General features: G+C 43.1%; 1 protein-coding gene across 1 annotated transcript in view; it reads right to left on the bottom strand.

The window, feature by feature from the left end:
- Positions 1 to 17,915: 17,915 nt before the first annotated feature.
- The window catches only part of LOC130386083 (follistatin-related protein 4-like), a 198,109-nt gene continuing 194,231 nt past the window's right edge, over positions 17,916 to 21,793 (bottom strand). Inside the window, exons 16-17 of the mRNA XM_056594865.1 lie at positions 18,818 to 18,927; positions 17,916 to 18,621 (exon numbers count right to left, since the gene is read on the bottom strand). Of these exons, the coding sequence (XP_056450840.1) occupies positions 17,916 to 18,621; positions 18,818 to 18,927 (816 nt within the window). The remainder of the gene's footprint in view (positions 18,622 to 18,817; positions 18,928 to 21,793) is intronic.

Genomic DNA, 21,793 nt, shown 5'->3' on the forward strand with positions numbered 1-21,793 from the left:
AACGCACACACGGGCGCCAGCGCGCGTGTGTGTGTTACACATACACACACGCACGCCCGCATTCATTCATTCTTTTTAACACTCACTCGCGGTAAAACAATGTTTTCTCACGATCAAATACTCATCAATCCTAAAAGTTATGGGCATGTACACGATGTCTGTGTTTTGGATAAAACAAGCACAATGCAGAGAATAATGTCCACACTGTAGGAAGCAGAAAATCAACAATTGATCAGAGTAAAAAACAATGCAAATATAGCACAAATTTGTTGTATTTCTTGACACAGCTCTTTATTAAACTCAACCGACCTATTATGCGACCAGATAATGCATTCACCTCGTGAAGTTGCTTTGTGCAAAAGCTTGTGCTAAAACATAAATACTTTGTATCTCCCTTTATTATAGTTTCAGATAGAATGTGCTTTCTGTGTGAATAAGTCCCCCTACATCCATCTAAACCAATGTGCTTGTGCAGGAGTGCATAGCTGACATGACTGTCCCTATCCTCAATTAAGATATCAAAACACTGTACATTTGGTTTGGAAGGTGTCCCTATGTATCTGTGTATCAGATAGTGATATACCTTTACAGCACTACCCATGACCATGCATAATTGTGATGTATCTAGAGTAGCCTTCAACGGTACAACATAAAAAAAAAGAAAATGAACAAGAACATTAAAAGGGTGCCATTGCCTGTGCTTCATGCAACTGTTGGATCATTTCTCCCCACAAAAGAAGCACAATGCCAGGGGAGGGTCAGAGGTCGAGGTGAATCCCAATAAAATATATGAAATATGAAACTGATGACATTTTGGTGTTTCTGGAATGCTTTTTCACAAATTCTCCTTTCTCCCAATTTTTAGAATTACAATTCACCCAATCGATATTTAATAAATACAACAAAAAATAAAAGACCTAGCTTTGATATGCATACATAAATGTTTGCGTTTGGGGCTTACCTCTCCTAACTATCCATATTTTGTGGAAGAGGGAACTGGATACAAAAATATAACACAGTAGGCCACATGCATAAAAGCAGTGTCACAGCACTCTGGTACAGAATGCCGTCAAAGACAATCCCCTTTCTCAGTACGTCAGTTAGTGGGAAACAGACTGAAGGGGAGCTAATTATCGGCGACAGTGCATAGATGAAGGGGATTAATGAGCTGAAATGAGCTGTCGTTAATGACTCATCACAGACAACTCATCTTGACACCAGGGGAAAACGATCATGTCAAGGGGGTGGCTGTGCTACATTCCAGTAGCTTGTGTTACACCACCCCGCCCTCCTAAAGGAAATACCTGCTGTCTCTCTGTAATGGGTGATAACACAAAGGCATGAGACCCTTTCACACAAATGATCACTGAGACGATATGCATCATAAGCCCTCTATCATTGAGCTTAACCACTTATCACCTTTGTCCAACGGGCGCACAATTAATTGTACATGTGTATAACGACTACAGATTGCCGGCTGCCTCAATGCATGGTTAAACAGTTAATGTGCTTTGGCCTCTCTCTTATAAGAACTTGTGAAGGATTCACAACCCCTATAAGAACTAGGTTTAAATAATGCCTATGTGACTAGGAGATGGTGCTGAGCATTATTATAGTCATTAGACTAGTCATATAGACTATTATTATAGTCATTAATATCATCCTGTCAGTTATGGTCAGTCCTACTATCGAAATACATTGCGAAACATGACTTAATATCTCTCTCTCAGAAGTCCCGCCCTCGCTCTCCACTCTCTCGCACATATAAAACCATCCTTCCTGGCCATCTCTCTCATGAGGAGAACACCTGGAATGAGGTTCACACCTGCTCGAGCCTGGGTGTTGACACGATAAGCCTTTTCTGCCTCCCCTGCAAATTAAGACGATACTGTTTCCTGTTGAGCATGTTTTATGACAACTCCAGACAGGCGGTTGCTGATTGATAATGTCATCATAATTGTCCTCACACAAGAGGTACCTGACATCGATTTGCATCTCTAACGCATCACGATGTAATTAAAAAAGCAAGAATCTTTAAAGTAAAGATTATGCATGGAGATGAAGTGAAGTGAACCATCTGCCTGTCACATAAATAAGGTTTAACACTTTAACACTCCCTCTTGTTAATTATTTTTTTAATTTTTTCAGGAGGTGAAAAGCCAGTGTATCTCTGTGTTTTTGCACCTACAAACATCTGTCCAAAAAATCTGGAACAGTCCCATTGTTTTTCCCTTTTACCTGTTTTGAAAATTGAAATAGTTGCAAGTAATATCAAGATTTGGGAAAAAGTTGCAGGTGTCAGTGCAGAACACTTTGAACTGAAACATCTGATTTGTTTTGCATTTCCTCACACTGCCGCTACGAAGCTAACAACCACACAGACACACAGCCCAAATCCAGACCGTGGATGAAACAAGCTATTTATTTTTTGAGTGAACGGTTTTGCTTGAGAGGATTTAACAAACTCCGGTTGCGCTCTATCCTATAGACATGGCGGTTCCGGTTGGTGTAGAAAGCTGTTAAAGGCCACTTGGATTCCAGAATACATCCTAGCGTCTCGGAGTCAGAGGACACATCGAGGCATCAACGAATCAATGAGGCTGGAGGCTTTCAGTTTTAACTTAAAAAAACCGGAGTGGAATGCCAAAAAGACTGTTTGAACTACACCATTTTTCATCCGCTTGTGAGAATTTCAAACTTTACAGATGATTCAAGAGTTTATCAGCATTATGTCCTTCAAGTGGAAAATCCAATGCCCCTTTTGTCCAATCTACTGTCTAATGTCCAGTGTCTTGTACACTATGTCCTATGTGGCCATTTCCCCTTGTCCAATACACTGTGTTGAAGGACAAGACCAGTGTAATTCTATGTTTTTCTCATTGAAAAAGACTAGACTAAAATATGACAAGAAATTGATTAGTGTTTCATCATTCCTTTTTAGCCTCAAGTTTTCAAATGTTCAAACTGATTCATGCCATTATGAGCCACCTATGACAGATTATTACATATTATATTATGTCATAACGTTCCAATTACACTCCACTAGCCTCATTATTTCTTAATTTTAGGCAATTTTCCTGACAACACATGTAATTGGTGAGGAGGCTGTGCTGTGATTGGTTGTCAGTCTGAAGACTGTGAACTTCCCCTTCTCATTTGCTATTTTAGTGACACTAATATATTTAGTTGATTTATAGGTTAGCCTTTGGAGGGAGAGGTGGGTTGCGGGCAGGTCAAGGTTTTTAATCTCTGCTCACTTTCTAACTCATCCATTCCTGGGAATTATGCTCCGTGCTACGTGTAGGCAGGAACTGAGATGCTTTCAAATAAATCCACGGGACACTATTTTGTAACCAAGAATAAGCAATATTTTATCCCAATGTTAATAATGCAATTTAAATAAGACGTACAAAACAACATAAATACATTAGGGACTGAGAGATGCAATGTGTATCGCTCAACAACCACAAGCACACAGCCTAATAAAGACGGAGTGGGAGGACATTCCTGGTTGGGTGATGCATGACACATCTGATATGGAAAGGCCATATAAGGGCCGTGACTAAAGGTAGGAGGACAGACGTATTAGGATCTCTCAGGATTTGATTTGCTAGCTGGCGTACCTAAAGGAAATGCCCCTGCTAGTATGACACTTTTTGTGGTTTGGAATGTTATGCTACGCATTCCTGCATTGGTTACACACTTGGTTACACAACTTTGTGCCATTGTGAGTGTTTTGTATTTTTATAAACAATAAAATCTGAATACTGCATCAACCAGTCTTGGATAGGAGCCGGAAAAAAAGATTGTACTATCTTTGACACTGCTTCTTATTCTTGGATCTCAGCCAATAGATTCTGGGAGCATGCAAGACTGTGTCATCAGTCTAGAAAATCAAAACATTTCCTGATTTATCATTATATCCCCCCAGATTACCTTGTTAAAACACGATTCACCGATTTCCATCTGCAGTTGTCCTCGACTGTCTCCTGTCAGGATGAAGAGGTGCTTTGCTATGATTGTGATGGATAAAAAATGATGAAAAGGTTGTAGAAAACTCAATCGATGTCTCAGAAAACGGACAAAATAAAGCTATGTTTAGACAAACAAGGGGTGGAAGAGGTGTTGTATCATCCTGAAATAACGGTAGAAGGGAGAAAACATTTTCGCCAGATAAACATCTTGATGACGGGCTTGTGAATTCTCACAGCTGCCATTCAGTGGCTCTTAGCGTCGTTCTGCGTGTTGCTTGACATGATTATTGTGCAGCTAGAAGAACTAACGCCTCTCTGATTCAACAGCAAGTAGGTTGTTTACTTGGCCTGAAACCCTAAGCCCTACCCACAAGAGTAACCCAGCATTAAATGTGAGAAGACATGATAAAAAAACACAAAAAAAAGTTCACTTTGCAGCTTCTTACAGCCCACTACAAAGAGTATGTCATGTTGTTTGTTTCTTAATAAACTAAAAAAAAACAATTTTCAAAACAAAGTACATGAATGAATTAATAAGATGGTGCAAGCCAGCAAATAACTTTTTGCTTGAATGTCAACTAATTTTAGTATCCTATTCGACCATAAAACCATGAGAAATCCACATTCATATTGAATGTTTTAAAAATGTCGCTGTGTTACAATGTGATTAGCAATATCCCCGGTTTGTTTCACTAAAAGCAAGAGAATGGGGGGAGGGGGCATCATTTCCAGTAAGGCATAATTTGGTGGTAGATCAAACAAAAAACTTGCATTTAGAGAATTCCCAAGACATATGGTAGGTGGCCGGATCTCCAACGACTGGAGATCTAAACAAGATTACAATAACTTTTGTAAAAAACGCAGCGCTTCTATCGCCCAAACTAAGAACCCTCATATAATCGGAACACATTGATTATCATAAGAAACGATACTAGAGAAATTGGGAAACATGAGGCATGCTGAAGTGAGTGATGATTCAGCTTGTAGTAAGGTCGGTGGAAGACGATCAGATGGGATTCATTTAATATAGTTTAGATCAGTGGACATAGCACAAGTGCACAGAGGTATAACTGTCGGACCTAGGTGCTTTGTTGCACTTGAAGTATTTAATGGCCCTTAGAAGCTCTGCTTTGGAGATCTCATCTCCCATTAAATACATTTGGCTAGAATGGAGGGGAAACATGGAATAGTTTTTTTGTGAGAAATTATCATCACATTCAGATCTATATAAGTTGCTCTAGTACTGCTTGAAGGAGTTGTGGACATCCATGTGATCTGTCCCTATTCCAACTGTTGCACTGCTAATTTTGGGAGTATGACTAGTGGATTAAGTGGGTCAGCCTAGCTCAGGAGGTAGAGCAGCACTTGTCACCGATAGGTTGCTAGTTCGATCCCCAGCTCCACCTAGCTGAGTGTTGATGTGTCTCTGAGCAAGACACTTAACCCCAACTGCTCATGACGAGCTGGCTTTCGCCTTGCATGGTTGACTCTGCCGTCAATGTGTGCATTAACCGATGTAAGTCGCTTTCGATAAAAGCATCTGCTAAATGCCGGAATTGTAATTAAGCTTGAGGATCTTAATTAAAGCAGTAGTATGTAAGGCAAGTTGTTGCTTTGTCTGGGGAAAGTATGTTATATTCTGTCTATAGTCGTGAATCCCATGCTTTCTTTGTTCTTGGGGAGCATTCGATTATTTGCCCAAGAATATATGTTTCAAAGTTCTGAAAATTGTTAAATGGTAGATTGAATGGGAATCAAGGGGGAATCAATGGGAATCAAGAAAAACAGTTGGGGAAGATTACAAATGTTTCATCAGCTAGGAGGATGTGGTTTGAGCAGGACTACATTCATTGAAACGGCACCATGATACATTTTTGTAGTACTGTGATATGAGCAAGAGGTAACCGTGGGAGTGTGTGTGAATGATGGCTGGTGTAAGCAGCCTCATCTAACCCCAGTCAGACTGCTTGGATTCTGAGGCTGGGTGAGGCTGCACATTGAGTAATCAATTTGCAACAGGTTGAACAAGACATCTCCACACACGCTCAGGGAGAGTTCTCCTAGATTGAACATTCAATATGGGAGAAAAAATTGGCTGAGGTTCAAAGGAAGTATAAGCATTACCTTGCCTGCATGACTGAAATCAGTGTGAAAAAAGGTGCAGTCAACAAAAGGACCTTGTGCTCAGGAACATCCTTGTGACCCACTGCACCACCTACAGCCCTCTGAGATGGACCTTGTTTACTTAGCAGACTTCAAGTTGAGCCCTAAAGCTATAAAGCCCTCTATACTTGGCTCACCTCATCCTGACAGGAATATATGAAGTGGCTTTATCAGGGAGTCCCCTTCATTCGTTCTACATGTTAAGGCCAACTAATTAATATCACAGTCAAAGTTAAACATTACCTACCATATGAAAGCATTTACCATAGGCTTAAAGGAGGCCATTATCTTGCCTGATAAAGGAAATAAGGCTGGAAAAGCACAGTCAACGAAGGCCTATATACTGGGGGACAGTCGCGTATCACGAATTTTCCCTCATCTGCCGCCTCTGCAATTAACCCCGGTTATTGTTCTGATTCAAAGTTGGCTGCTAAAAACGTGTAAACCACTTTATGTCTGGAACACGTCATCATGAGAGGAGGAGACAGGGAGGGCTTCATGACGTCCAAAAGGAAGAAAGGAGCCTCCTGCATTCTCTCTCTTCCTTTACTTACATTTATATGTTAAGGTTAACAAGATGATACTACAGTTAGAGTCAAACACTGCCCGCCTTATGAATGTATTCCATTATCACATACGGTGATATTGTTGTCAATTGTTTGAGTAGAAGGGATTGTCATTGGGCTATGCATGTCACATCTTTATGTTAATCCAAATGTAGTATAGGGTTTGGTTTTCTTTGATTATAAATGGCTGCTTTACTGGTGATAGTGTTTGTCACACATGTAGACTACCTCATGCCAGTGAGGTGGTTTATTATGTCTGTTTTATATCAGTTAAATTAATAAGGTGACAAGTGGATTTTAATCTACATTTGATATAACGTATAATGTTTAAGATCCTGATTCCAGAACGGGAGTTCTTGCAAACCAACTCATGGTTTTGTTGTTACTTGTTGCAAGTGATATCAAGTTTTTTTCTTTTCAACCTTCGGCCTTCTCTACCTCTCTTATTGCGTTAAAGTGTTTATCCGCGACAGGAACACCCGGCCTATCTATCATTTTCAACAAACCTTTAGAATAAACTTCTTCTTTCAATACCACCAGCCTGCGTCCTTTATCTGAAAGAGCCCAATAATAGAAGTCTCCTATGTGGAGTGGCATCCACATTGGTGGCGTGTAGCATGGACTTTGTTAAACTTACAACTCCTAGTAACGTGTCATTTAAAAGGAAATAGACGACACGAGTGTTGGGCATTGGAAAATACTTTAGGCATTCAATTGAAATCTCCAAATATCCAAAACACCATTCTGAGTGATGAAATCCTTGACAACTTTACTATAAGCAATACTGGCAGCTGCTTCCCATGTCCCGTAGCCCCAGTGCTATTGCAACAGCTCTAAAAAGGAGGTAATATGACCGACAAGCTAACCTGGTCCCTCAACACCACCTCCCTGGCGAAGAAGGCACAGCAACGCCTGCACTTCCTGCGCCGGATGAGGAAAGTCTCCCTCCCCCCCTCCCATCCTGATCACCTTCTACAGACGCCCTATCGAGAGTCTGCTGACCAACTGCGTCTCCGTCTGGTTTGCAAGGCCTCGGACTGGAAGTCTCTCCAGAGAGTGGTGAGAGCAGCGGAGAGAATCATGGGGTCCCCGCTCCCCTCCATCGGGGACATTGGGCAGAAGCGCTGCCTGACCAGAGCCCATCTCCTCTGACTCCACCCAGCCTCACCACCGACTGTCTTCCATGCTGAACTCTGGCAGGAGGTTCCGCAGCATCCACAGTAGGACATCTAGGCTCAGTGACAGTTTCTTCCCCCAGGCCATTCGACTGTTGAACACCCACAGCCAATAAATAAACCCACTACGTCCCCCCCCCCCCCCCCCTCTTAGTATTTTAACCTTTTTTACTTCATGCCATCTTTTCATATTCTGTGTCCACTCCACCGTGAGCCAAGGAAACAAAATTTCGTTTGATATGTGCACTGGTGCACTTATTGAATGACAATAAAACAAGTCTAAGTCTAATATCTCATCCATCAATTGTGTATTGGCAAATATTATGTATTCCTAAAAACCTGAATGTCTTATAGTTACAATTAGAAACCGAGAACGAGAACAATCTGCAAGCCTTTGTTTTATAAACTCTGTTCTATGCGTCTGTCACCTCCTGTTCAAACAGATATTCAGCAGACCTGGCCTGGTTGGGGCGAATCACAAAAGTGTATATAATATAGGGCGGTTTAATACGATATCAGAGGAGCGACCTATGGGGGGGCAACCTCTGGATGCATTTGGATGGTTGTAGGTCCATCCAATTGCGTCCAGGGGCATTTTGGTCTGCGGGCCATGATTACGCCTCTTGGAAATCTACGATGAACTGAGAGGGTCCAGACTAATACACATTGGAAATTGGTCTGGAAAAGTTCTGCTACACAAATAACCCATACACAGTTGAACTAGACTGAGATTCTCATTATATAGCATTTAGCTCCAGCCAACCCCCATTCATTCTCACGCATATATCTAAGTGAGTGGGACTAACTGCACTATCAAACAAGTATAAAGAAACCCTTTATACCTTTATGACCCCATACCTTTTTAAAATGGTACACATACATACATACATACATACATACATACATACATACATACATACATACATACATACATACATACATACATACATACATACATACATACATACATACATACATACATACATATATTGTTCCTCATTGATAGAGCCTTTGCTGTATACATTCTTAGCATTCATAAACAAAGCAAAGAGTATGTACTCAATCTAAACTACTTAAAACAAATAATTATATTTGCATTCTTCATTAACGGAACAGTTGGCAAGGAGCAGCAAATCCCTGTTGTTAACATGAACAAAGGCAGTTTTTCTTCTGATTTGACAGCTTGTCTACCTCCCTGAAGGGAGAAGTGTAAAACTCCAGGCCACTGGCTCATAAACAACACTCAGCTCTCATACGCCAAACTATATTCAACTCCAGTCAAAGGCCCAATGCGACTGTACTTCACTGTCTGTGAGGACAAATCAAAAATCAATTCCAACAGAAATAGTGTCAGTCTGTCTTTGATCTGGAGATATGTGTTCATCATGCAGTACATTCTTCTTTATATGACACTCCTCACGTCCGGTATAAGAGTGGCACATCGTTAATGGCACGTATGCAATACTAGTTTTTTCCCAGTGACAGATTCAAACCACAGAGAGAAACTGACAAGAAAGTATACATCGTTGTCTATTTTTGGCAAGCTTTATTTTGACAGTGTATCCATGAGGGATAACATATAATACATTCAGGGAAGACAAACGCTGGTATATCTCTAATGAGATGCCACACCCATCGGAGGGAACTTGACAAGTCTATTTCTTAAGTTGAGAATGAATGCATATTCCCGAAAGACTTGTGTGCGTCTCGCAACAGAAGCTCCCACATTCATCTCCTGAGTCACAATCAACACCGACCCAAAACTTGGATTAATTTCCGGTTCAGTTACCATCACTTATGGCAACCTTCACTATGATTACCTTCATACAATTTTAGCATTAGTTAATTGCTTGCGCATTGAAAGTGTTACCCAGGCAACATACAGTATTTACTTGGAGGACTGAATTATTACTCATGGTAGGATACATATAAAGTTGAAGTGGATTTTTGACTGTATCCTCAACAGAGTAACGTGTGATATAACTTAAACCTGTTGCAGATGATTAATACTCAAGACCTGTATCAGCGTCTGAAGTGCACTTACATAGTGGAATTTATATCTGTGTGCGTGTTCCTAAAATGTCATGAGGTGGATCTTTGCCTCGTTTTTTTCTTTCCACTCTAAGATATGAGGTCTTCTCTCTCGCTCTCTGCCCTATTAGTATCCAATGTAATACCAAAAATAGACAACCACTTCCTCGTTCAAAAGACCCAGAATCCAATTCTTCTTACCATACTCCCATACCATTGGATTTATATATTGGAAAAATGATATAAACATTTATCACAATGTGTCAGTGTGTTTTTTCCCCACTGTGTTATAACTGGTGCCCCAGTGGGGAGATAACTGTTATAATGAAGCTATCATGAACATCTTCTTCCTGGCATGTGGGACTGCTGAGCAGATGGGCAGGGGTTTCACATTTATATTTAACAAGCGATTTATCTTTAAAAAATCCTCTTTCCTTTAAGTCGATACATTTTATTGAACCTATACGAGGGAACCTTTCTTCTCCATAACTCTGAACAAGAATCTTTTTTTAAATACTAAGAGTAAGGGTAAAACATGCGTATCCACAAGTCAACCGATCCAGGGATTTCTTTGCGATACATCGTTTCGTTTTTCGAAAAGCACATCAGCTATTGTTGGACGATTCACCTCTGGTTATAGCGGACAACCTTTAAAATATCCGGACAAAGACTTCCTACTCATTTGTTTTCAATATTTTTTGTTTGTTTTTCCCGGTCAAGGAGACATTTAGACTACTGTTTATCTGACGTTACTGTTCAATACAGTGGCGACGGCAGAAGAAGAACCAGACTGGAGACCAGGTTTCAGGTGTCATACAACCCTCGCGCCCTACACTGCACGACTACGAGAGCTGCCTTTGTCTCAACACACTCAACAGCAAAACTGACCACGACTTAACCCACCACCTGTCCCCTTAGTGGCAGGGTCGATTTGCACCGTCACCGAGGTATAATCCCCCATCAATTGTTTATTAATCCCACACATAAAGTATGACCCAGGAAGGTCCAGCTTGTCATAGTCCGAACCCTCCCAGGACTTTTTGCGGAACGGCAGAACAAGACGACGATCAACCTCCGGGGTCAGTCGTCCCAGACGGAGCAGCAAATGTTCAGGGGCCCAGCGCCGGCGAACAGGCCACTGGGACGCCCCAGGAGGGGCAACGACAGGGCAGACAGGGCTAGGGGAGCCATCCGGGGAAGTTTGAGGGGTGCTGCCGACTCCCTTCCAAACAACAACAGGGGTGAGGGGGGGGGGGGTACCGTGAGAGTCTGTCCTGGTGCATCCTGGCCTGGCGGGTCAGGCAGTAATTGCGCTCTGCCTGACTCAGGATGTGGCTGCAGTAGGCCACGACACACTGCCCATCCTCCACCCGCTGGGAAAGGACCGCCCCGACCCCCACGTTGCTGGCATCGCCGTCCAGGATAAAGGACCTCTGGGCGTCTGGGTAGGCCAAGACTGGGGCCCTTGGTGGGGACCGCCTGGAGCCTGGCAAAGGCTGTCGGGGAGGCATCATCCCAGTCATACAGACGGTGTTTTAGTTCAACGAGTGACGGTGTTAACCTGTGACGATCAGCAGAATGCGTCGCTTGTTGTCGTGCTAATGGCAGCTGTTGGAAAACGCGTAGACTTCCTTGCGAATGCCTTTTTTTTATTTTTTTTTATGTAAAAAAACATACCAAGTAGTAGTACTGTAGTACTAAAAACCACAACTAGACTTCTTCCTAAAAACAGGAGACAGTCAGATCAACTTGTGACTCTACTATCCATGTACTCAAGACCATGCATTTGTCGCGTTTCCAAAAAGACGCCTTTACAACCAGTTATTCAAAACCTAATGCGTTTCCCTCCATTGCTTGAACACAGCCAAAAACACTGTTATGTGCTTTCTATCATTTCAGTTGCCTGATGTTGTGTTGTCTTTCTCTGGATCGTCTCTGTAAGCAAAACAGCGACTTCAGGAAACATTGTGACGCAAGGCGGTATCACTTTGAGACAAAGTTTATTCAGAACATATTGTTAAAATAAAATAAGTATGACACAATCATTATCTACAGTGTCAGATATAAAAGTAGAGATTGTTTGCACACATTGATAAGTTACATAATACATGGCACAAATCCCAACAAACAGAGTAAGGCTGATTTTGGAACAAAGGATGGATTACATTTGCGCTTTTCTGAGTGGCCACGTGCATTCATTGGGTTTAGCAGATGCTTATATCCAAAGTGACTTACAATAAGTACATTTCTTAGAAGAAAGAAACAACAATACCTCACTGTCAGTACAGTATGTACGACAGTGTTCATAGAACCAAGTGCCAAGCACTAACAATCGCTAGGTTAACCCATTCCCTGCATAGAACACTGATAGCTAGGATAAGATAAGATAATAAAAATCGTAATCAAAATAAAAATCAAACTGCCTGACAGTCACCCATTCATTCATGCACACGTGATAACCAAGCAAGGCAGCAGTTCAAGGTTCCCTGACACCCTCCTGTGCCGCTCATTGGCAGGCAAGATATTCACACCTTCCCACACACACCCAGTGAAACCATAAGGAACATTCAATCTGAAAGAAGATAGATCAATTAGATATTTTTTCTACTAAAAGATGCACTTTAGACTTTACTTTAAAGGCTGACTGCCCAATGGTCAACAGGTGCCTCTGAGGTGATGCCTTCCTCCCCACAAAAAACAACTGCAGAGTTCTGTCGGTTCATCTGTTACACGATATTTCAAATTGCACAATGGTTTAAGAAGGCCTATAGGCAAATGTTTTGGTGAGGTCTACATCCAATAATTGATTGAAGCGTATCAGATTGCTGCCCATTGTGCGCATGGAGTTGATCTCCACCTCGTCCATCTCAAACTCCATGCTAGCACCTAGCAAAAGCAGCTCTGCTACCTTAAAATACAGGTTAGTATTATTATTGTCCTGTTAATAGGTTTAAAATTGTTATTGGGCACATAATCTTACTTTGCACACAATAACTCCACAGAAGTAGTGTCCTGCTGGCAGAGATGAGGGATTGTGGCGCACAGCCACCGTGACAGGTTCCCCATCTTTTTCCGCATGAAAGCCCTGAAGACAAACCATAAATAAAACAATTGTTTGTTATTTGCACACCAGAAATAATTTACCATACTTGACATATGAAACGCCTTAGAATATATTCTGGATTTGCCTACCTTGTTGAATCCATACAATGTTTAATTTTAATGCTGGTGGCCCCGAAGGGATCAACGTAGACGGTCCGTCCTACCTTTGGTACATGGCCTTTTACAGATTAGTGTAATCTGTGGCTAGTAAATATAGCTAGCTAGATGAGGAGTCTTTAAGATGGTTTGATTGTTAATAAATTCATTTTAAAAGCTAAGGTTCATCATCCCCTGTTACGTCATCTCAAAAGGTGTCAATTAGGTGAAACCTTTGACACCTTTTTGGTCACCGAGGTAAGGTTAGCATTTAAAATCTAAACAAAAATGATTCTAATTCACTTTCATATCAACGAGGACATATTGGAATCACAAAACAAGTTTAGTTAACAATTTACCTCACCCTCCAACTCCTTCCCGAGGGCCAGGCTCTGGAGGTCGCCTGTGAAGAGTTTATATGGCTCAAATTTTGACCATATTGTTGCGAGCAGCACGGGAAGGATGAGACAGGAGCCCAGATTTAGCAGTCGACCGCCACATATACCGCTCGACAACGGAAGTGAATTTAATAACACCAGCACATTAAACACTAAAACACACGCAACCATTCAACGACACTAACACTTTCAGTAATGAACACAAGGGTCACAAATTCACCCAAACATCGATAAACCGCAACCCATGAACCCTGATTAGTTTCCCAACCACAAATGATCCAGGAGGGCCCCGAAAGGTCCAAACAGCTGAGGAAGAACCCTCCCAGAATCCCTTGTGGCGCTCTGAACAAGGCGACCATTCCCGTGGCTGCTATAATATAATCTCTCCCATTTAAAAGACTGGATAGCATTATTATAATCAATGTCACATAACTGAATGTACAGTTACTTTGGGTGGGCTGTCTCATCCCTGGTAATGTCACTGGTGGAGGGTCAGGGCTGGATGGTGTTGGTGGTGGTGTTGGTTGTGATGGGGAGGGGGAAGCCAGAGTACAACCAAAGGCCCCAGCAAACAGCTCTCACCTAACATGCCGCACTGGCACCTTGTCTCCAAATGACCAGCCTGTGCTTTGAATCCCGTCGCTCAGTTCACCTGTGTATTTACAAACAAAAGTTCTCTCATAGAAGTGACTTGACAGAAACCGTGCATCGTCTGTGCTATCCCATACAGTCTCACCTGCAGAGAGCCACCTCCAGAGAGTCTCTACCCAGAGTCTCACTTCCTGAGACCCACCGGCAGACCCAGCCGTTTACATTTACCGCTAATGAGCTCCTCAACAGCGCCCCCTCTGGGTGACGTCAGTACTGACCCTAACCATAAGCATACTAAGCTCTATACCTAATCACAACACCCAGGAACAATGTTTCCCTCGCCTACAGGGAAAATTTGGTGGGGTTCAGCAACGACCCGACCCAGCGGATGGTCAGAGCGACCTCCAACCGCCCCATCGGCCCAATTTTCGTGTCCCTTACACCGCACAACTGCGAGAGCTATTCTCAATTATATGCAGATATCTGATTTATGTAAGGAGAAACATTCCCTGTGTTCTGTTCTTCGGGTACGAGATAAGTCACCAAAAACGCAAAGCTCGCAGCTCTCTCTCTCTCACCCCCACATGTTCCGAATCAGCAAAAAACACTGTCAGGTGTCGAAGTGACGGTAATTGTGTGTGTGTGTGAAATTGGACTCTCCTTTATCGCTGCTGTCTGGCCTCTGGAAGCGGTTGCTTGTCTTTTTGTGTATCCTCAGACAATGATGGAAGAAGACTATTGACAGCGTCCCTTGTCAAGGCATCGTTGTGAATAATGGGAATTGATCGGCAGCGAGTGTTGAACACTGAAGGACAATAGATAACATTACCTTACAGGAGGGACAGGCCGGTCGATGGCAGGGCCCGTCCATGGGGGTAGAGGACATGTGACATCCACTCAAGAGGGTGAGGGGGCTGGGGGCATTTGAAAGGGTGGGGTTGATAGTGATGACTTGGCTCGAAAGATGAGCTTTCTGCGAAGGCCTGCCATGTAGACAGAGCTCAGAGTAGGGTAGCAGCTCCAGTGGTTTCTCCCACAAAGATGGGATGGATTTTGGATTCATTGGATCTATAGAAAACAATTGATTTATATTACACATTTCTTGGTACTTAGTTTTATGGTACTTATTTTTATGCTAACTATTTATTAACTGAGGTAAAGGATGGAAAACATTTTTCGTCAAATCACCTAATTGTTAAAAAATCCACAACCAGCGCAGAAAAAATGATTTTTACAATATATTTTATTAGATTTTTTTTCATAATAATTTTTTACAAAACAATTCCTTCATAAACCAGAACACACAAAAATGCATAAAGAAAACTGTACAATAGGTTTATCATGTCAGAAGGTGTTCTTAACAAGAACAATGTTATCTACAACAGTGGGACCTATCAGTGTCTATCACACCGAGCGGTTTGACTCCGGGGGCCCGGTACTGGCGGCCCCAGGAGAGGTTATGGACATAGTAATGTGACATCAAAGGGTAGATTCAAACAAACGGAACAAGACGTGAGCTGGCCAACTCGCTATAATATTAGCGGCCGTTTTCTTTGTTCCTTGCTAGCCTTGGCTCTAATCAACCGTATACCGGAGCAATGATCCTGAACAGAAGAGTTTGGGGGTCACTGAGAAGAAGACATGAAATGTGTGTTGTTTTTTCTGTTTTTTCTGATGGGGGGTTTTCACAAGCAAATGTGTGCGAGCGACGTAATGGGATACAGAAAAAGGGATGTGCATCCTTGTCATTGTGTCAAAGCTCTTGTCTTCTCTTTGTTTCATGCACCTCTTGGGCTGAACTGTGAACAGTTGGGCGGAAAAAGCAGTAATGCTTTTGCGTAACTCACTTTCAATAATGGAGCTACAAATTTGCTCGGTTTTACCTTCATGTGAAATGTGTGTGACTGGTGATAAATTCTCTCAGTGCAATAGTGGGCCAAACATTACCAAAACCAATCAAGTCTTGGCCTCTTCCAATAGGGTTTTAGTGTCAAAAATGGTTCTGAGCCTTACCCGCAGCAAATAACCTAAAACCACAAACAGGGACAAGGGACATTATTCTTCTTCCACCCTGGTGTGTACTTACACCTGTTTTTTCTTCTCTTACACAGATTACGTTCTACCCTACACATGAGGGGCCACAGGCACAACTACTTATATGGAGACAAGGCTCTCTGACCTCAGGGGCCACGTTATAGTTACTGGGAGCCAACGCATGAGAAACACGATCCACACACACACAACCACTCCCCACTGGGCGCACTATTTAGTATTGCAAATAAATCAAATTATTTCCCCTCCATCTTAGTCGATCTAGCAAGGCTTCATAAACCTTTAATGAACCTATTTTTTTCATTTTTTACTAAAGGTGAATTTAGTCAGGGGCCACAGAGCTTTAAAAAAAAAAAAAGTCCTAAAAAGTAGCAGGTTATATTATTTGATGTAGATCTCTTTCAGCTCTTTGTTCCTCCAAACTAGATTAAATTATATGAAAGGACATGAGCAATTCTACGTCATTACCTTTCCCTATTACCGTTTATGTTAAAACCAGGGACTTCTGCCCTCTCATTTGCATTGGGTGAATGAGAGAAGCTATTTAAACCTGAACTATGGCACCTTTCCACAGCAGCCATTACTTTTTGAAAGCATTCGATTCTCTTGCCAGACTGAATTAATTTGGTGAGACAAAACACTTGGGATGATTGTACCGAAGGGGGAATGGGTTTTTATCCGTCAGACACAATTTATTATTATCTAATCAACTAAAAAAAAAACGTATTTTGAACCAAAGTGATGGTTGCACTTAAATTCAACTGTGCTTCTATTGTCCACTGTCAACCTTTTGGAAATTTGAATTTGTACCATTGGCTATGAATACTATGTTTATATATTTTTATTTAGTTAATAAGACTGCGTGTGTCTTGCTTTAAGCAAATTCTAAGCGAATTTCAGCATTATTACTTAATTGGATTTGATTTTCTTCAATTGTATCTCTCCCAGGACACAAGCAAGAATTTCCAATTGTGAAAGTAGATGTGTCTTGAAAATATATTCAGAAAGCTATCATGAGTCCTCAGCGTATCCTCGTTAATCTTGTGATCCTTAATCTTAAATAATTCATGGTCGGTGACCAATGCTTCAACGAAACCGATGCATTGGGAGCGATACCGAAATAAGATGCAAAACCACAGATGAAGGCTTTGAGAAGGCGCATAGACTAGCATACAATGACCAAGTCCCGCGTAGTGAAAACGGATGGACGTATACAGTTACATTTAAACCGACTGAGAACACGCATACACTACAAGCCGACGGAGGGAGAGACAACTGGAGGTGACTATAGGTGCCACGAGTGAAAAGGACAAACATCATTGAGACGATCAAAAAACAGAAAAAACAAACGAACAAACAAACGCTGTACTCTAAAAAAAGTGAGCATTGTGCATAGTTCATTGATAAACCTTCGTCGGGTACCTATTTGCTGTGATAACACGGAAGGAAGTGCAATTAATGTACAACTCTGTTATAGTTAAGTGCACATAGATCACTCTTGCACTGACGGCATTGACACTCTCCCAATAAAAATAGCACAACAGGTATTTTTATATTTATATATTCATTTCTATTTTCTTTAAGTGTACCTTTTGTTACAATGGACCCAAACATTCCCCCCTGTCGCTCAGTTCCAGGTTTGAGTCCACATAAATCAAATCAATTAGAATTTGGGCCTGATATAATTCTCTCTCGTCACTCGTTTCAGCCTCTGTGCCCTTCTCCCCACCGTCCGTTAACTCCTTCCGACTCCTTCCTCCTTCCTCCTCATACCTCCCCGACCCAGACGATTGTGTTCCCCCGCTTGATGTCTGACACCTCGCAGTGCGGCGAGCTCTGTTTCCCGTCCAGGACAAAGAGGGACTCGGTGGACGGCGTCAGCAGGTACTGTCCGAACAATCCACTGGCGACCAGCGGCCTGTTGGGACCTCCCCAGGGCCAGGCCTGGGGGCGCACGGGCTCCTTCAGGCCCCTGAGGACCTTGCTGTGGCCCTCCGACCACAGATGGGAGAAGAGCAGATCCGTGCCGGAGCCCGAGGCGGCCGCCAGCGAGTACTGGTTGGACTCCGTGAAGGAGGGCTGGAAGACGACATCCGAGACGCCGGCGGGGCTGTCCAGCTCCTGGCTCACGGCCAGCTCCCCCGTGAAGGACACAGTCTGGACCACCAGCCTGGAGCTCCGGGGGTCGGGGGTCACGATGTAGCGGCCGTCCGGGGAGACGTAGGGCCGGCCCGTGATGTTCCTGTTCGGACCTATCACAGTGTCCGTTACGCTGTCCAGGAGGAGCTGGGGCGGGGCTTGGAGGTGACTCCTGCTCTGGCATTGGACGAAGTAGAAGCCACTCAGATGGGTGTAGGCCATGCTCACCGGCATGCAGCTGTAGTTCTTCAGGCTGATGGTCTTGACTCGGTGCAGGGTCTCCAGGTCAATCTTATGCACCGCAGGTTCATTTTTGAGGAAGAGGAAGGCGAACCTGAGGTTGCAAGAGTTCAAGGAGAAGGTTAATAGCCCCTCCACTTTCAGGGTGGGTGATTAATTCTCATCGGCTTCTCATTAAAATGCTCATTTGCTCTTTACTCTTTCAGTTCAGAGTGACAGTTGCGATAATGATGGTGAGGAAAGGGTTATTTGTGTGTGTGTGTGTATGTGTGTGCGCGTGTGTCTTGTACCTGACGTGTGTGATGATGAGGTTGGTGGGGGGGATGAAGAAGTCGCTGACTCGCTGGAAAGTTGTGCGGATGGCCTTGTGAACTTCTCCAACACTGGCCTGGGGGATTACCTGCGGACATGATGAAGAGAGAGCAAACGCATGAAGCTGAAGACACTGAGAGGCCACATGGATTCACAGGCTCCAACAAGTAGCCAAAAGCTACAGTGGAAAGGGCTTGCTAACACACACCAATCACCCAAACCTAAAAATCTTTGGTTTCATTTCTACACATAATGCAACATGACACAAATATTTGGCAAAGGGTGAAACACAAAAGAGCATTCACATTGAACCTTTGTTCGTGTGTTGTCTAACTAATCTATATTCTCTAAGACCCCTGACGTTGGTCAATTAAAAACACTTAACATTGTATTTTATTTATCTTTGTGATAGCTACGACAACAATGACTTATCCAGTTCACCATATCTCCCGGCTGAAGAGCACTCTTACAAATACGTATGACAGTCGGGTGCAAAGCGGGGGCCAGTTGAAAGCCCATGCTGGGGCTCAGCCTGTGACACCTCCAAACATTCTGGAGGAGACAAACATTGATAGCCCTTGACAGCAGCTGATGAAATGTGTCTCAGCCTCTGCTCTGGTAAAAACCTGTATTAAGCCATGGGCGCGCCAGGAGAGGACCACAATGAAAGCACCTCTGGTGTCATGCAGACATGAGATTGTTTCAATACAAGGTGGAGCTGGCCATTTCAGATAGAACTTCTAAGAGTTGTTGACACTCACTTCAGTGTGGCTCTGTGCACATCATGTCACTGTCCAAGGCCTTTATGTCATTCTATGAGACTCACTGAGAGAGTAGTGTGTATGTGTGTGTGTGTGTCTGTAATTAGATAAGATAAGATAACCATTGATAAGTATATATTTTTAGTATACAATTTTTACATTTTTTTTAATGTGTTATTTAACATTAACATTGTACTCCTGTTTTCTTTAAATCTAAATTATGTTCTTATTTCAGTAAAAGTGAAAAAATGGCATTGATTATTATTCCGTCAATCATATAAGACATATAACCATGTAAAAAACACAACTTTAGGTTGACTGGTGTTACAACAACAACTTAAATGTACTAGAATAAAAAAATCTGCCTGAAAGGACTTTAATTTGATATTGTTGTTATTCAATTGTTCCCTCAGTTCCAGCACTAAATCCTTCCTTTCAAGTCCAATGTACACACACAGAAATATGTAATAATAATTGAGTTTGATTTCTGTTGAGACCACAATAGAATCTGCTCAGCAGCTAGTTACTACACCCATCAAATGGCTGCTCCCCCTCCGCCTCACAGCCCTGAACTGTCAAGAAAATCTAGCTTTGCTTTGTTTTTGCCGTCGCTCATACCACAGTAGCCTGTGGTAGAAAAATAAAAGATTTATTTGATTGGCTTAGAGTTATTATTACACACCAAGATAGGCAAAGAAGTCAGGGAGCCAATGGCTGATGGACCAACAGACATGGTTCATCATGTGCAAGCTAGCGTTGTGCTCATGATTCAATTGTTTGATTCATTGTTTAATGGAAGTGTGCAGTTAATTAGCAATTTCGGCAGTCAATTGTACTATGTTATTAATTCTACTGCATTCTTATAAATAGTACTTGTACTCAAGAATACCACCAAAAGCCCATGGTTGGTCCTTTGTAACTGTGCTCAGAGTGTGTCCCTGCAGTCGAGGATTACCTTCTGTTTGAACACTTCATTGAACATAATATAAAACCCAAGACTGCAGAACCACACTGTGTGTGATTAGCAAAAGATATTACGACACATTAGAGTCTGACAGATGTAAACACTGCATGGCACCATTGTTAAACCAGCGCTCCAGAACCATTTGCTGGTACAGTAGGAGGGAACGTGCACAGCCTGGCTGCGTCCTAACCACAAGTGGCTCCTCAAGCGGCCTGCGGGAAACAACAGGACGGAGAGACGAAAGACGATCATTTAAGTCCTATTAAAACAGGCACACAGAGACCACAACAAAAAGCTGTCCGGGGTGGGGAGTGAATCATCATCGCTGAATCCCCATTAGAGACAGCGCCTGTATATCCCTGTACGTTTCAGACCCGAACAAAACACCTCCCAGCGATCAGAATGGGCGACTGGTTCCCACGTGGGGCCGGGCGGAACAATAAACATGTTTGTGTCTCTCACAGGAAGGATCACAATGGGATTCCTCGCCACTCCTTTCCTCGGAGGGGCTTTCCACCGGATAAACACGGACGTGTACACTCACACACACGCACGCGCGCATGCACGAATGGACACACACACACACACGCACGCACACGCACACACACACACACGCACACACACACACACACACACACACACACACACACACACACACACCACCAGCCCTCGAGACGGTATCGTACCTTTCCCAGAGGCATAGAGGGGACCTTAGCTCTTTCTATTCTCTCCTCCAACCTGCTCACCCTCGCCCGCCCGTTCCCTGGAGCTCATTAAACACCGCCACACCTGTGATCATTCCTCATTTGTGAAATACGGCAACACGTGGCGCCCGAGGGGGGGCGGCCCGTAGCCAAACCGCCACGGCCGTGAATTGTGCTGCTTCGCGGCGGCTCCGTGGACACGCCGCAACGGGCAGGGATTAGACGGCCGGCCTATCAGACAGAACGACTGTGAGGGGTTCCATTTATCGGCCGCTGCTACAGGCTGATAACTCTTCATCTGCTTGCTTGATTACTCCCCCCCCCCCCCCCCGCCCCTCCATGCATCGCACAGCACATAGTTTACAGGTAAATACAACAAGCTCTGGCCCACTGAGACGAGAGGTAAGGCTGCATGGAAAATGGATTACGACTCTCTAGCACCTGTGCAAGTATACACCTCAGGCTGGTGTTCTTGGGATAAGACCTGAAGATCAAGGCAATATGGGCATAGCTTTTGGAATTGAA

This window comes from Gadus chalcogrammus, chromosome 7, assembly GCF_026213295.1.
Source record: "Gadus chalcogrammus isolate NIFS_2021 chromosome 7, NIFS_Gcha_1.0, whole genome shotgun sequence".
NCBI lineage: Eukaryota > Metazoa > Chordata > Actinopteri > Gadiformes > Gadidae > Gadus > Gadus chalcogrammus.